This window comes from Patiria miniata, unplaced genomic scaffold, assembly GCF_015706575.1.
Source record: "Patiria miniata isolate m_02_andy unplaced genomic scaffold, ASM1570657v1 HiC_scaffold_3, whole genome shotgun sequence".
NCBI lineage: Eukaryota > Metazoa > Echinodermata > Asteroidea > Valvatida > Asterinidae > Patiria > Patiria miniata.
The window spans coordinates 33,670,170-33,688,341 of record NW_024037069.1 but is presented as its reverse complement, the minus strand read 5'-3'; the positions used below and the strand labels follow the sequence as shown (position 1 = coordinate 33,688,341).

The 18,172-nt window shown below is 38.3% G+C and overlaps 1 protein-coding gene across 1 annotated transcript; it reads left to right on the top strand.

Moving 5' to 3' along the window:
- Positions 1–1,096: 1,096 nt before the first annotated feature.
- On the top strand, positions 1,097–16,360 carry LOC119736724 (angiopoietin-1 receptor-like). The gene is made up of 29 exons (XM_038210737.1): positions 1,097–1,163; positions 1,960–2,037; positions 2,595–2,852; positions 3,618–3,935; positions 4,649–4,906; positions 5,479–5,613; positions 6,017–6,172; positions 6,706–6,801; positions 6,982–7,023; positions 7,304–7,609; positions 7,857–8,153; positions 8,267–8,551; positions 8,671–8,874; positions 9,240–9,335; positions 9,558–9,664; positions 10,192–10,393; positions 10,645–10,747; positions 11,161–11,404; positions 11,840–11,879; positions 11,971–12,119; positions 12,391–12,634; positions 12,892–13,002; positions 13,496–13,680; positions 13,995–14,108; positions 14,764–14,834; positions 14,972–15,012; positions 15,307–15,403; positions 15,648–15,753; positions 16,006–16,360. Exons 1-29 carry the CDS (start codon positions 1,097–1,099, stop codon positions 16,066–16,068), a joined length of 4,473 nt encoding a protein of 1,490 aa, XP_038066665.1. The 3' UTR covers positions 16,069–16,360.
- Positions 16,361–18,172: the final 1,812 nt, after the last annotated feature.

The following is an 18,172-nucleotide window of genomic DNA, read 5'->3' as shown; positions in this document are numbered from 1 at the left end:
TCAACATGGAGTCCTTCGACACTTTGCCGTCGTTTCATTGCTTCTGTTTCTGATCCTCAATCGCAAAGGAGGTAAGTTTGACAAACGCTTCTAGCACAGCGAGGCCGCGATTTGTTCAGTAGAAACTATTCGAGTTTAAAGACAAAGCGAATTTGCAATCTGCGTGTCGAAGCTATGGTCAGTTTGATGCAAGATCCACTAATTTAGAGCGTATTTCCAGAGTGTGTTAAGAAGGTACTCTGTGACTCCACAAAATATGTACAAAGATTTCGTGTACAATCACCTTGATATTGTCCTAACCGCCTTTGTGTGGTAGGGTTTAAATTGCATTCTGAAGTAAATTGAAAGTATGGACACTGTTTAATACTATCATTCAACACAGGTCTGGCCCTCAATCTGCGGAACAAGCCGACTAGTCAGAGTTCAACGTTTGCAGCTGATGCGCTTCCAGAGAATGCAGTAGATGGCGATCCGACAACCATTTCACACACAAGTAAAAAGTTGTTTTCTTTTAAAAAACGGGTGCCCTTCTTTGTAACCTCGTGTAATAATTATTTGCGTCTATCAGGGTGATAACGGCGGAATATGTACTCCCTCACTTTTATAAGCGGGGGAGGGACTATCATATCATTAGTCACCACCCCTTCAAAACTCCCGCCCCCCCCCTCTCAACCGTTTTGCTAACGTTGCATTATCCGATCATATCACAACTAATAGCTTAAGCCCCTGTCACATAGTAGCGAATAGAGCTAACTTATGCCCGAGCATACTGATTTTTTTCTCAAAATTTGGCAAAGTCCAGATACACTCCAATTCTCCTCCAAAATCTGTTTTTTTGTTCGTGACGTAAAGACGAATACCCAACGAATGAGACACGAATGCTGAGCGTATAACTAGCGTCCATAGTAACGCATGACAGCACATGCGTAGCGTCCATCCAACGAATGCTGAACGGCCAACGTATGCCTAGCGTGCTGCGGCCGGTCACGTGACGTGTCTCCGCTGACCCGTAATTACGCTCTCCAAGTCCCCGTCGTCACATTCGTCAGCCATTCGTTATTAGACATACTCTATGTATATGTTGGGCATTCGCAATATGACAAAGATCCTTGGGTTGGACGTATATGTCCAAACAGCTGACGAAGAAGCAACCTACGCCCAACGTGCGAAACGGTTTGCACAGCGAATGCTTAACGAACATAGCGTATTGATCACTAAGTTGTCGCCCGCTAAAAAATTTCCCAGACCCCAGCCACCTCTGCGAACCCCTACGAACCGCTAACGAATACAACTTTTGCCAAACGTGTCACGCACGAATGACAACTTACACGAACGTACACCAAATTTCCAAAAAGTCGGGCACACGTTAGGTCTATTTGCAATAGTGTGACAGGCCCTTAATGCATTGCAGGGGTTACACAATATCTCAACCTCGATCACCTTTATAATTAAATTAAGGGATGATCTGTGACGTGTTGTATTATCGGCTTTGATTATGTAAGCCAAGAAAGGAGATTTCCGTTGATAAATAAGTGGTAAAAATGGGTTCATAGAATATTAGGTATTATAACACCTCAACCACAGATTCTGTGTCTTGATTGGCCGAGAGCTTCGCCTCGGAAAAATAGAATGTCCATGGATCACCCCAGGAGGCTAGTTTTACTACACCACTCGAAGCATTCAATATTGGTATAATTTAATTAATGTTGTATCATTTTACTATCGAAACCGTCGAAAATAAATGCCTGTGAATATTATTTATAACACTACAATACTGCCCTGATTTGTGTCATATCCCGACGGTACCTCATGCCGAACACGTTACGTATTAATATATTGAAGAAAAAACTTGATAATCTCATTTAATTTGGTATGATAAACACTTGTTTGTCGCCACAAAGTTTTCCCACTTTTTCTCTAAACGAGGCAACGTAGACAAATGTTTTAATTATGTTACAGATTTTGCCCCAAATCAATGGTGGAGAGTAGATCTTGAGGCTATCTACTGCTTGACGAAAATTACAGTAATCAACCGAAATGGCTATGGTAAGTTTTCTATGCATGTCTTCCAAGCCGCGTTCGGCGATTATAGAAAAGAACATGTTACTTTTTGGGAGTTAACGTTCAGCACTATCAATCCAGTTTTTATCGCAGTGTGTCAAAAATTCGTTTCCAGATGGGGGTATTTTGCTGATAGAGTAAGGTTAGAATTTGTGTAAAACATAGACACGATGCAATTCTGTCATTAATTCAATTCAGCCGAACTGATTCAGGTGGGCATTTGCACCAAAGCTTAATGTCGGAAATCAATTTTGCAAAATGTTTAATACAGTGAGCTCCCCGTAAATTCATTTTTAATTCTTCCTGAAACTTAGGTGTGGTATTAATACAAAAAAATCCATACCGTTATGTTTCACTTCGACGAACCGGTTGAAGTTTGATAAAGAAAAATTACAAATCTTTAAATATATCTAACTTTATTATAGCTATATGTAAGTGATATTCAACTCCTCATATACTATTTGGGGTCTTCAATTACCAGGGAAGTGCAAAACCCATGAGTCAAAATAATTCCGATTACTTTACGGCCTTACAAATTACTGCAGGGCACAGATTGGAAGGTGCTGTAGTGCGTGCTGGTTTGGATCCAGCAGATTTCTCGCAGAATACACAGATAGGAGACGAAGTCACAGTTTCTCAGGCAACTAACGGAGCAGTGATTGATTTCATCGCGGATCCCATCGTCTCCGCTCGATACGTCAGTGTGGAACTAACTACAAATACTGCTCTGAGTCTGGCCGAAGTCATGGTGGAGGAAATCCAAGACACTGAGGAGACTTCCACCGTTGCAGGTGAGATGGATAAACATTATGTCTGCAAGGATTCCCACTTTGTTTGCGACACAAGCAAAGACAAAAGTCCTATGTTATGTTGCTTTGAACTATTTAGGATATTCACAAGGGCAATGACATGGTTAACGATATATTTTCACTTTCTCCAAAATTTCGCAGAATGATAATTTGCCGGAAAAAAATAAGCTACCGCAGATTCCCAACTTCACATTTGATTCAACATTTAACATTTTTAATTGTTTTTTGTTTGTTTTAGTGAATTACCAAGAGTGCCAATTAATATGTTGCAATCTTAGCTTATACATGTTGCTCTTGTGTGTAAGGGTCAAGCCCTTTTTTCAAATCCAATTAATTTTGTATTTTATGTAACATTTGTACTTGTTGAAATCTTTTTGATTTGAAAAAAAATCATAATATCTGAGAGGTAATCAATTTTAATCAATGTGGAAAAACAATTTGAATAATGTTGTGCGAGTTCTTAATTCAGCTGTTTGCCACTTAGTGAATTGAATGAATCTGCACATGAGTGCAAAAGTTCCTATGCTGAAAATTGTGCATAAACGTTCTCAATTATAGAGCCACCATAAATTGGTTTTTAAAGTCAATGACAGCTGCGGCATCACATCCCATAACATCGGAATAGCAAACTAGTTAAACATTTTTAAATAATAATTTACCAAAACATATCTCCTAAAATTGATCACATTACAAATGAACATCTAATATCTTGTAGATTCCTCTTTTTTTCGTTTTTCTATGCAGTAGGCGGTGTAGATTTTACTCTGGTTGCCAATCCTGCTTGGCTTGGATCCACAGGTGACAACGATGCAACTTTAGCAGCCTACAAAAGTCCGACAGACATCGCCGCTGCTGTCTCATTCGGTCGCCAATTGACGACAGGAGGGAGCAATGACAACCTTCCTGCAGGATCGTCTGGGTTTTATGATGCCAACTTGGGATGTACAGCCAGGTTGCTTAGCTTACCACAAGATGGTGGGATTGGCAGAACAGGTGTCTTCTACGGCACTGCAGCTCTAAACGGCATGGCTACCACGATACGCACAGTGATCTTACGCAAAGATGGTACACATCCCTTCTTCTTCAAAATAACAACGTATTAGAGCTAAAAAGGATAAAATTGAGCACAGAATATTGACTGAATCGGGATTGGATCGTAAATCTTCTTGAAGTCGCAGCTTCAAGACTGGTCGGGGTTCAATTTTTGCTTTGTTCAATCCAATGTCTACGTTTGCAGCTAGTCATTTTCCCTTGAATGATTATTTGTTGTTGTTATGAAATAAATCGGACTTAAACATTCGTGAAGTTAGGAATATCCCATTCAAATGGTATTGCAGGAAATTACTAGTCTTGTGATTGAAGGCATGTATTGGACTCTTTTAAAAGATCTAAAATCGACAGTGAACGTATTAGGCCTATGCTCTGTATTTCAAAACATTGACCAACATTACGCGTGCATGTGTTTCTAAAGTTTGAAGGTGTGTCGGACCTTACCGATAACCGAATCCATCCTTAATCATTCAGGGCTTTATTATGAAAAAAAAAGATTACATTTCTTCAAAAGGCCTGAACAAATTAGATTCCATTGACCAGTATCTTTTATTTCTATTTTTTAGTTTGAGTTAAAAGCTTCGTTGAACCCCCTTCCGCTATCCAAACAGGCTTTCGCGCAACTATAGCAAGCTCAATAAATGTTTGGAAAATTGGTATTAGATCTGAAGCATTTTACATTGTAGTTCATTGCCCGGCTATCATTCTGTTAGTTTGTTCTACACCAGGCACCATTCACACACGTCCTCTCCTGCGAACACAGACAGCAAGTGTTGGAGAGTCTGTTACTCTGCGGATGGAGAGTGTGAATTCACCGAACACCAACTACAGATGGAAGCACAATGCAGACAGCGTGCAGGAATGGGATGGCATGCTGAGCGTGGCTATCGGGAATGTCAGCAAGACCAATGAGGGAATATACAGCTGCTTCATAGATGGTGAAGAAGATCAGCAACTCCATGGCTTTATCAGACTCATCGTAAGAGGTAAATGTTCGCTGTTTTCTTATTTTTTGGGCCCAATCTTCGATTTGTGTAATCGGATGTGTAAGGATCGACACCGTATTGTACTAGGCCCACATTTCTGAAAAACATTTGCATATAGACATGCACACTATGTTATTGTATTTATGAATGGAGTAAAGATAATGTACCGTGAAACATTCCAAAAGTTGGCAATTTTTTCCAAATTGTGCAGTGTTTGATAAAAAAAAAAATATGGAATTCTTAACTTTTTTATAACAAATTTAACAGATTTACTGTCAGGTTGGCGGACAACAATTCCTCACATTGCCCCTGATGCTTATAAGAAATACTATTTAGCACATGCACAGTTTTGACATCTAAATGTTCGACATATGTTAGTTTAACATATAATTTATAGTAACATTTTGTTTAATATAATAATGTACAATATATTACGTCTAAAATACAGTTAAATATATGAATGGCAAAGTAAAAAAGATGTCTCAAGGAAATGTAAAGGATAATTTTATATCACCTTTTTACTTTTTTGCTCATCAAAATGACTTGTTTGTTGGTGCAATTTGAACATTCAGAATGCGCAGCTGGTATGTGGGGCCCACCTTCATGTCAGAACACCTGTCGTCGATGCTACAATGGAGGTATCTGTGATGCCAAGACGGGAACATGTATCTGCCCTCCAGGATTCAGTGGAGAAAATTGTCAACAAGGTATCAATTCATTATCTTCTTATTTGGTACTAATGGTGAACATTTTATTCATATACAATTTATTTATTTATTTTATTTCTTATTTTAACCGGGTAACTCACTCAGTGGAATCCACTGAGGTCCCATGTGTCCCAGTAAAGAGAAGACAATGTGAAGAAATTACAGTTTTAGAGGTGGGAGGAAGGCCCAGAGGAGTATTCTGAGGAAAACCCACGGAATCAAGGGAATTTCAATCAAGGGAATTTCAGGGACTGAAAACCCAATCCACATATTGGCCCAGGCAGGATTCGAACCCGGATCACAGCGGTGGAAGGCAAGGAAGGTACCGCCACACCAACCAGACTACCAAAAATGTTGATTTTATATAGACATAATTCCGGATTTGTTGTTCACTTGCAATCAGTTCACGGGCGTCACGTCTTTGGCCAGAATGCTAGTCATACCTGTTCTGATAGCGCTGATCCACACAACGACGCTTGCCGGGGTCGTTTGTTCTGTTCTCCTGATCCTTACGGATGTTCCTGTGCTGCTGGGTATATGGGACCAGACTGCATGCAAGGTATTAGGAATTATCAAAATAGTGTGTAGTATTTTGTGCTGGGAACTCGTTGGTTTCTATATTTAGACCCCGGGTCTGAAGATTGCCCCAAAAATCACTTTGAATGTTGCTAATTTTGTTTTTCCCTGAAGTGTACAGTTTTAAGATCATATATGTTTTCTTCCCGTATATAAGGCATGCCGCATTAGTATTTTTGTTTTCGCATATAGAATGTACTGAAGGGAAGTATGGAGCCGACTGTAAGCAGACATGTCACTGTCCATCTCGAGATTTCTGTGAGAAGGATACGGAATTGGCAACATATCTTGTCCACTATTTCGTGTTGGGTACTTGTTGATAATTATATTGCCAACAAACTAACTCCTCTTTTGCTAATTTGGTTTTCCTTCAGTTGATATTGATTTTATCAGAGATGTTCTTTCCAATTAGTCTATGTTGAACCTTGCTGATTCGTCCCATATGCTAGGAATGAATTATTTTATGTCCAAAGATACCAACTTTTATTCATCTGAGTATTTTTGTTTTGACTTTAGAATGTAGTGAAGGGAAGTATGGAGCCGACTGTAAGCAGACATGTCACTGTCCATCTGACGACTCCTGCGAGAAGGATACAGGAGAATGTACTGGAAGTAAGAGAAATGTGGATTTGAATTGCACTGAAGCTTGATAAAGTAATATTTGTTAATATATAATTAAAGTAATAAATAGTAAAGATAACTTTTAAGGACACAATGTGAAATTCAATGTATATGTGTATATATATACGTTACATCTGATAAACTGACACATTTTTTTATCCTTCCTTTCAGATTGCATACCACCATACTTTGGAAGTAACTGCCAGTGCTCTCGTAAGTTCATTGAATCTTTTCAGTCACAAACACTCTAACCCAGATGTTACTGATAAGTGGATGGAAGTTACGAACAAAACAACAAAAGCATCAGATAGTCTTAGTAAGCACGATTAAAGAAGTTTGTGCAGATGATTACGACATGGCACACTCTCGAGGAAGGCGATGGGTAAAACAGCACACAAAAATATTGTTAAAATTATTCTAACAACTGCTCCAAATTGTAATATAAACGTTTTAAATGTTCGGTGTAATTGTTTTACAATTCATTTAATTGCAGCTAACAATGGCGTTCTGGGGCTAAAGGTGTTTTCCGACGTTCCATATCAACTACAAGTTTCCTGGCAACCAGATCCATGTGTCTCTGGCCACATACTGGAGTATGCCTTGACAAACAGGGGCCAATGCGAAGAGATTGAATCTCCACAGCGGGTATCACTTCCAGGTCCACTCGATGGTCAAACTACCAGTCATGTCATCACTGGTTTGATATCTCGTTCAACTTATATGGTTTACATTCGCCCACAGTACAGTGGTACGCAGGGACCCGAATCGTCGACATCTGGTACCACATTGATAAGAAACGGTAAACAATTCTTTCGAATTTGATTAAAATGTGATAATCTGTTGCATCATAGCCGATAAATCATACATTTGTGTTTATGCAAAGACAAATTAAACTGACATTACCCCTGCTTGTAATTGTAAGACTGCCCTATTTAACCCAAAACTCACTGACAAATATTTGTCCGAATGTATTTCATTCTAATGTTGTCAAGGAAGATATTTTCAGCCATAAATTTTGTTGCATTCCAATGTGGTTTTTTTTTCAGATCCTACATCAGTTCATCCGCTGAAGATTACGTCCGTAGATTCGGACAGCGTTACATTGAGCTGGCGTGAGGTACTCTGTTCCGACAACTACATGGTTCACTATGCACTCCTTGACAGAGATGGTTGTCAGCCTATCACTCCGGTCACATACATCCAGCATTGCATGTGTTCGGGAACTACTTCTACAATAATACCTGGTCTGGTCGCTTACTCGACGTATATCATACAAGTCCAAGCTTATGTAGATGGAAACAACGGACCAACGTCGCAAATTAGTGTTACAACTGGCACGAAAGGTAAGACCATTTTCAGTAAACCCATAACTTTGACAACTCTGAGGCTGGCACATTCAAACAATGCCAATGATTTATCTGAATCATTTTTCCTTCGTACAATAATTTACCTTAAGGACCGTCTGCTCCACCACAGCAAGTTGTCGTCACTTCACAGAAACGCAGCCTGACTTTCTCCTGGAGTCAGCCAGCGTGTGGAAGTCGAGGAGGCATCATCACAGGCTACACGTACAAACTGAGTGGACCAGGATCACAACTCATCTTAAATGTATCGACAGCCGAACAAGTTGAGATAGATGGCTTGATCCCCTTCACTAACTACAGTTTTCAAGTTGCCGCAAACACCAGTACTGGGGCAGGGCCCTACAGTGACGTTAAGGTTCAGAGAACTGATGAAGCAAGTAAGTTTACAAATACCAAACCCTTGATCGAGTTTTCATAATTATTGTAGGATCAAACTACTGTTTTTGGTCATTTCGAACATGATCAGATACTTGAGTTTTTTTACAATCTTCAACAGAGCCCACAGTACCCTTGAATGTCGTCATTCAGAACGTTGATGACGTATCCATCACTCTCCAATGGTCAGAGCCCGTCCCTCTACAAGGAATCATCACCAATTACAACGTTAGGTACTGGAGGAGTGGACAGTCAGGATCCCCAACACCTATCAACGACGTGGTGCAATTGATGCATAAGATAACTGGCCTTGCCCTTCCTGCAGGTCTGTTTAAATTCTACCTGACGTGTGTAACACTTACGGATTCAATCTGATTACTTAATCCTTGCATTCAATGACGAATCCGGGCATGTGATCACTGTACACCCAATGAGGCTACTTTAAATTGATAAAACCATTATATATGCTGTACAAAGCATATAGCTAGCTTTCGCCATTGACGGGGGCCACCGCTGTAGAAGTGACAGTGTGCCCAACTGCATATAATACAAACATTCAGACCTGAGGCTCTCGGAAACAACGTGCAGTGAAGTTCCTATACAACAAATCTATTTTTTTATGTGCCTTAAATGTATTGACTGCATGTACATCGAATTGCTCGGTTCGTTTTTGTTGGTTCGTCTATGAAGGGAAACATTACATGTGTTTGTACCAGGTGCAAGCCGAGACGTCAGTTGGTGCAGGGCCTTGGACTACTGAAATCACTGCAGTGACCAGAATACGAGGTATCAGTGGCTCATATCAGTTATTCTGTACGCCCTATACTTTGACACGTTTGGTAAATAACAAAACCAGCTGTACAGCTTCGGCTATGTCTGTGATCAGCAAAATCTTGCGTGTATTTGGAGTTACTAATTATTTAATTGGCAGATGCCGAAATCTAACTCACAGATTCAACTTTAAACATTTAAAGCTAAATCGTTATCTCTATTGTTGTTTTTTTACAGAACCTGGACCAATCCGGAATCTTCATTGGACAGACAGAACTGATTCAACAATCACCTTGGACTGGGAGCCGCCGCTCAATCCGAATGGGCAAATACAAAGATACATAGTACGTCTTTTATTATTTCTCTTCAGTAGCAAAGCAAACAACACTAGTCAAGTCTAGAACAGGTGTTCCGAGAAAATAAGCTATAACCTGGTGGTAACTTGGTAGAAATGAATACAAATCACTTTGGTCGTACGTATGGAGACCTTACTTATATTATATACATGTACCATGTTGGTGAGGGACATATGCGAGTCTGATTTACAGAGTTAAACGTTTAGAAAGTGACTTTTCTATTACAGACTATCCAACTCTGTGTTACAGTATTAATATTAACACGTACGTAAAAGGTAGTTAGGTAGTAACAGTAGGAGCCTATTCTATTCTTAGCAAGGTATTAGTCTCGCTAATATATTCATACTTCCATGAAATCCCTGTTACTGCCTTTTTCACCTTTCGAAGTTATTTTGCTAAGGGTGATATAGAGGATAATAAATCCCCTGCCTTTAATATACACTATCTCATCGAATGCAGAAAAGGCATAGTAAACGTGACTTTTTTCATCAAAATCCTACATTTCAACCTCGCAGGTTGCGTACCGAGCGACAGACAAACCTCATCAACCTGGTTTCACTGCACCTGACGAATACGAAAGGAATGAAGTGGAGAGTCCGCCATTTGTGAAAGACCATCTGGAGCCTGGTACAAAGTATGAGTTCAGAGTGGCAGCGGAGAATCAGTTGTTCATAGGACGTGATACAGTCTTGGAAGTTTTCACCAAACCACAATCAGGTAAGGCAATGCAATTATGTTGTACATGTAATAACGAATAATATTTTGTCATAACAGTGGAAGAAACAACCCATACAAACAGATTCAATCTCAGAGTATGAAAAAAAGCCTAACAATTTAGAGCATTTAGTTGTCATTAATTTTGTAAAATGGTAAAATCCAACAAGTATGGTTCTCCATAGATTTTATAGTTGAAATCGTTCTCCGCTGTTGCAGGTTTTAACGATTATTTCAATTATACTGTGCCATAGATCTTCCTGCACCGCCTCAACCGATTTCATACCAAGGAGACGCCACAGATACTACCGTCACTATTGGCATAACTACCACAGTATCTGGTGATGACTTCATTGAGTGAGTACCATACAGGACTGCATTCGGTTTGTTGGAATGCATCAAATGCTAATAGAATCAGAATGTTATCAAATATATATGTTAATATTGTGTAACACTTATCCTGCAAAATAAAAACTGCTTTTCATCATCCATTTAAATTTTAACCAAAATTCAAACCAGGGCAGATGTTGTGCAATTCATGTCACCTCAGTTTTCTCTATAGGTGTGAATTTTAGAAATCGACAAACATTGTTAACATTAATGAATATCTTTAATGAATATCTTCATTGGTCTCCTTTCCTTTTGAAAAGTTTATTGAAGTTTGCAGTTCTAATTTTACAGTATATGTGCCATCAAAATACAATTAAATAACCCATTTTGAGTTTTTGTATAAAATGTAACAAATTAAGCTAATCGTCCATATACTGCAGATCGTACGTTGTTCATGTCAAGAAGACCAGGTCTTCATCTGTGACCAGGAGAGATGTTCTTATTCCAAGTCATTTCGAAGATTCCCCCAATGACTACATAGCAGCGGAACTCCCCAAAGGGGGCGTGCCTGACAAATTTGTAGTGGGGGACACCAAAATGTACGGTGGATACTTTAACGCTCCGCTGCAGACGAGTGCTGTGTACAACATTCGTGTTGGGTCTGTCAGTAAGGGCAACGAATCGGTACGTGCTTTGATACGTCTGCTTCTGTTTTAATACAAAACTAAAATATACGGTTTTTTGCCGACTGGTCCTGAATTCCCCAATGTAGTAGTATTCTTCACACAAGGGGTTAGGGTCACAAACTAGAATTGTCTTCAATTGCTCCCCCAAACGCACAGCCTTTGACTAACAAGCTATTGTGCCTGAAGTTATTCGGCAAATTGGCTTTCATTCCATGTTCAAGATTGGAATGAGTTTTCCTGAGACTGGAAATTTGAATCTCACATCAATTGAATTATTTTTAGGATTGGAATGTTTGTTGTTATACTGGAGATCCGTGATAACTGACCAAATGATTTGTCTCTACCTTGATGTGTTTTTTTTTAGTCTCGCAATATTGCTATTGTTACATTTATTCCATAGCTTTTAACAAACTCTTTTGGCTTTATTATCTAGGTGGCCAATGTTGAATTTTCAGAGCCGCTGACTATCAAAGGTAAGATTTTTAATTGTTTAGCAGTAACAATAATTTTTTGATGTCGAGGACTATATTGAATGTGTTTTTATTTAAACCTCTTTTGTTGCAGTTGAGCAAGCGAGTTCCAATTCAGGGCCTATTATCGCTGCTGTTGTACTTGGGATTGTCGTGTTCATCTTGGTTGTGATTGGCGTCGTCGCATTCATCCTGTGGAAAAAACGTAGCACGGGTCGTTCACAAACTGCGACTGACGAACTGGTAAGTCATTATCATACATGTATAGCTGATACAATAACATACACAATTCCAATAACCGTGAACTGTTAATAAGTCCAGGATATGTTTTTTTTTATGACAATTAAGTTTACGTCGAGGTTCAGGGGAAATTCGTGTTATTATTATTCAATTAAAAACAAGAACCTGATAAAAGTTATCCACTAATTTTCTACTTATGTTTTACGTACGGTGGTTTGGAGGTTGTTTCATGATCATCTTCGTTTTATTTTTATTTTCTTTTTTAATTTATAAGGTTCTCTCTGAAAACCCAAGATCTAAAAACAAGAAAATGGAGTCACTTAATGAGGACAACACCGACCCCGTTCCATACGAGAGTATTGGGTTCCTTCCAAACTGGGAGTCTAAACTGGAAATCAAACGCGGCAATTTGATAATCACAGATGAGATTCTTGGTAAGGGTAACTTTGGTGAGGTACGCGCAGGAGGCGTGAAGATTAAAGGGAAAGTCACCAAAGCAGCCATCAAAACAATGAAAGGTAAGACGGTCTGAAATGTTGAACTTATAAAAAGAAACTTGTCACTTTTATTTATATTATAAATTGGAATATAGTAAATAGTCTTTGTATTATATGCAACTTCATACGCAAATTAATATGCAAATCATTTTTGATCTTAAAAATTACTCATACTGATAAAAACACCTGTAAGCACTTGTACAAACTCACCTTATAAAAGATACGATACCACCAGTGATAATTAAATTTACAAAATGTACAATGATTTTTGTGAACAGGGAGTTTTTCAGATTCTACTTGGGATGATTTTCGAAAGGAAATACAGACAATGGCAGGCATTGAGCCCCATCCCAATATCGTTGGTCTACTGGGTGCATGCATGCACGAAGGTACATAAGAAGACATTTACCCAATTCTGTTTTCCGACCGTATTTCTTGTTCACATTTTCTTTACCATTACACGACATACCACCCCAAAAGATGTATTAAAGTTTGAGTCTTCATGTTGTATTAAAGAAAGTAGTTTTTTTAATAAAAAAAACCCACTCAACACTCCGATTCTTCTCAATAGAATGTCTATACATCCGCGAAATTTAGCCCATTCATCGGCTTTAAGGGGTAGGCCTTATCCTATAAGATGAGCCTGAGCACTCCTGGGCTCATAAGTGTGTGTTGTCTTTGGCTACGTGCCTAGGCCAACCAATGTCATGCAAGCAGCATCTCCACTGGACACTAAGCTAGTCAGCCACATTCATGCAATGGAATACCATACAAAATGTATTAGGAATAAACTGGCACTGAAGTCCTTACACTTTCCGGTACAATAGTATGCAAAGAACAACATTTGAAAGTTTCACCAATGTGTTTCCATTGTGTTGATAGCAATTCTGTACGTGGCGCTTGAGTTTCTACCTAATGGCAACCTCCGGGACTATCTGAGGAGTACTCGCCCTAAGCAGCAAGGGGCAGCTGGCTCTCAAGATGATGTGTCGCCGCTGACTTCTTCCAACCTGCTCAAGTTTGGTCTGGATGTGGCCAAAGGAATGGAACATCTGTCCAACACGGGGGCAAGTCACACATTCAACAAAACAGATAAACAAAAACGAACGTTCAAAACTGGAGAAACTATATGTATGTTTTTAATTAATGTGCTGTAAAAACTAGATTCTGCATATATACTCTAATTGGAGACGAAAAGGAGGATTCTGTTTGGATCGTTTGTAATTTTAAAATTTTCAACACAATTTTGTTCCTATTTACTAGCTGTTAGTATATAAGTAATGATTAAAATTTGAGTGGATACAGAGACGTAATGATTAAAAAAAATCCTTTGGAATACATTTGTAATACAATAATTCATTAACGACAATTTTGTATTTAGATAATCCACCGCGACTTGGCTGCAAGGAACATCCTTCTCTCTGAAGATCTGACCGCCAAAGTGTCTGACTTTGGCCTTTCCAGAGTAGAAGACATCTATGTCCAGAAATCCTCGGTAAATTAAGATGACATTCAAAAAAAAATTGTTTCTACAATTTTCACGACATTGTTTTTGTATAATAATATTGATAAAGAAGTAATTTAAAGGGAATATACATCATTTGCTTTTGCTGTAATTTTCAGAAATGGATGGAATTGGGGGGTTAGAAATACATAGCAAATATAGTCACACTGACTTTTTTGAGGTTTTGGGTTCGAAAATGCTATAAAAACCAAGAAAAACAATCATTTTCCTTTAGTCTGGTTCCCTGACTCCATTTAAGAAGAAACAGAGCAGTTTACATATATAGGGGAATTGTAAGGTGAGGGAACCAGTCTAGCTGGCTTGTACCCGTTCATAGGTGTGTAAACGATTGCAAACAAGTGCGACGGTCAACTGCGGCCAGTATTTGAAAAAAAGCCAGTTTTTTTCCGACGCTGATCGGCTGATCGGCCGATCAGCGTTGGAAAATGATACAAAAATACCACTTTTCTTGAAAATGACAGTATACCAGGTGCCATGATTTTACAGGATGCTTTACACTGTCATTCACTAACAGTCCAGCAAGGTATTTCAAAATGATTTGGTAGTTTTATTTTTTTATGTTTGCAAATGTTGTATTTTCACTTTAAAATGTTAAGTAACTTTTAGTTATTCCTTTGTTCATTAGACCAGGATTCCTGTTCGTTGGTTGGCCATCGAATCTTTGACGCGTCGTGTCTACAAGTCCAAGAGCGATGTGTAAGTTGAACAAATTATGTAAATAATTATATCCTGCTAATTTATGACCTATGATGAGGCATGTGTTTATGGTTTTGGAGAAGATACTTTGTCCGGTTTGTGTTTTACTCTTCTTTATCTTCAATCGCACCATCCAGGTGGTCCTTTGGCATCTTGCTCTGGGAGATTGTGACGTACGGTAGGTGCTTCATTTCTCATCTTCTCATCGTGTTTTTGCGTTTCTCCACAACTTGTTTTTAAGTGATAGCATTTATCTGAAATCTACTACTACTGCAGCAAATAAGATACTTTGAACAGAGCACAGTTTACTCATACGTATACCTTTATAAAATTTAATTATACAGTGTCCACGTCCAAGAAATATAAGTAGCTACAGAGCAAGTTTGTTTTTGTATCTATGTTTCCATTTCTGATGGAATTAAAAGGATATGGATAATTTGCAGTCCGGCTTATTCATAACTTATTGTTTTAGGATCCACCCCATACCCTGGTATTGAGAGCAAGTCACTGGCCCAAAGACTGCTGGATGGATATCGCATGCCCAAGCCGGAAAACTGCGCTGGTGAAATGTAAGGAAAACAAGCCTATTCTCCTGGAACAGTGCACTGTAAAAAACACCGTTCTGTTTGACTGGGGACAGTCAAACTTGCACCGGATTTTGAGGGAGTAATTATTAATAAATAAGTGTTCTAATAGTTCACAAGCTCGTCTATTGCTGCCATCTTTTTATATGGCTCAAATTATATTATCCGTTTGACTTGATCACTCTCCAAGCTAAGTTTATAATCGTTTTCCCCTCGATATTTTACCAAGTTACAATGTGATGTTGAAGTGCTGGCAGCAGCAACCTAGCGACCGACCCAGTTTCAGAAAACTAGTCGAAATTCTGGAGGAAATGAACTGCAACCCGGATGCAAATGTACGTATAGTTGGAAACTAATGTCAAATGTGCCCGTTACTCCAATGATGAGCTTTATTTAGTTGCAATATGTGCATTTGACTACTAATTTGTATTGAACGGTTGGTTTTTTTTTGGAAAATCAATCTCTTTTTATAACTCGGTACTACAGGATATATCGTAATAGGATTTTTAACACTATTTTCTAAATTGAAGGATTATAACCTGAGTTCTCAATGATGCATTTTAGTACTTTTAACCTTGATTTTACAGGATTACTTGTCATCGACTGTCTACTATAGTTTCACCATCAAGCCTGAGTTTGACGATAACTAGATGAATGTGATGATCGTTCCCATGCCAGCTCAGCCAATCATCGCCCAGTGCTGGCGTGATATTAAGCAAATCTAATCAATTGTATGAAACAAATTCTAGAATTATGGAAACATTGTTCTGTAATTTTAAATTTCGCTGCAAATCATGGACGATGTGCTCATACCAATGATTTTACGCGATACTAATACTTCACTGTGTTACATAATGTCCCACTTTGATGTTTGGGTTTTTAACTTCAAATCGAAAGAAAACTCAACAGGGGTACACACAGATTATATACTGTGTTATAAATTTTTTTATCCAAGATATGTACATAAATGTCCCTTTTTAGTTAACTTGACTAATCGTTAAACTTAACAATGCATTTATTTTTAACAATACAAAAGAAACAAATAATAAAGTAATACCCGAAAAATTATTTCAAGTTATTTTCTTGTAATACAATATAACTACAAAGAAAAGAAAAAGACAAAAAAATTAATAGCCGTAAAATTATATCAAGATATTTTCTTGTAATACAATATCATTACTCAGTCCTATTCCAGAGTAACGTATAAAAGCGCTGATGTACAAATCGTATATCTTTATATTAAAGCAAATTCATTACAATTTACACTGTCGACAACATCTTAGTTTGAGAAGGAAACACTTTTCTTTAGATTCAAACAAATATCACGGCATCACTGACGAGCGGAAAAGGGATGACACTGGTTTGAAGATTTCGGAAGTATTTTTCAAGACTTCAATTTGATCCATTTTTACCACATTTTCTTAACTTGAACTCCTTTCTTTTAAAGTTTTCTATCTGTAGGGCTTTCATCTAAACACATCCAGTTGGGAAACCTCGTTTTTTTAATTTAAATTTGTTTTGAAAAGCCACTTAGTTTTCGTCGTTTGTTTATTACAATATTGAGGATTACTCAGACGCTAGTTGTGTAAAAATTCCTATCAAAAAGGTTGCTATAAAGACAGTAAGTTTACTCAAAGCCTGCATAGTTACTCTCAGTCTGACGTGAACTGAAGCCAGGACAAATCAGTCGATGTTTACTTATATTACGAACAGCAGGATTCTAAAAGAAGCCCGTCACGCCAGATACGTTAGTAACTTTGCTAACGTTAGTAACGTATGCACATGTTTTGCAGTAATTCATTAAATCAAGTGCACATTTGTGTACGATAAAATCCACTTATTATATACGGTTTATATTTTGTTTCGGTATGTGGCGAATAGAAAAAAAGACTGTAAAAAATTGTATATCTACACACCTTTTCCCTGCACAGTTTACATGGTTTAGTAGACTAACATGCCTTTGAATTGATACTTACAAATTTCATCATCGAGGTTTTGATGAAAATGGACAAAAGGGACTTGTTGTAACATCGGAATCGTCCTAGATGCTTTTAAACATCTTACATTGCATGTTGATGCTGATATAACTTCTAAAATGGGAATAATGACATTCAAGACTAATTGTACAGGATGTGAAAATGCAGCGGTATAACATGTGTGAGGTTTTACTCGATTAAAAATCTGAAAATGAAAACAAAACAAAAGAGGGCGCACTGCCATTGATACCATTTCATTCAGGAAGTAACTGTTAAAAAAAAACTCAAAATGATTGCCTACGGTAATCTGTTTTGTTTTTGTTTGGTTTTAAAGTACACAGGGTAATCATTAAGTAAATACAATTAACGTATTGTATTTTCAAGTCAAGTGTATAATTATTACAAGTCATTGTGGGTGCGGAGGGTTGGGGTGTGACACCCCCGTTTGCCCCATTAACATCCGTCGGTGTCATATGAAAATCGGACTTTAAGAAAATCGTAATCCTTGATTAAACCCTCTCAACTGACCGGTCACTCTCCTAATCATCACCACTGAGGCATGTGCAATACTACCAATGAGTCCGTATTTCATATAGTCCTAAATTCACGGAACACCGGTATGAAGTGCACCCCTTAATGTCCGATTATTGTCCACCCCCCCCCTTTTTTTGATTTTTTTTTTTCGGATGCCGGTTGTCCTTTTAGCACGGATGGTCCGTCGGCGAATATGTTATCAGCCTCCCCTGGCGACGCTTTTGTGTTCATGAAACCTTTAGCG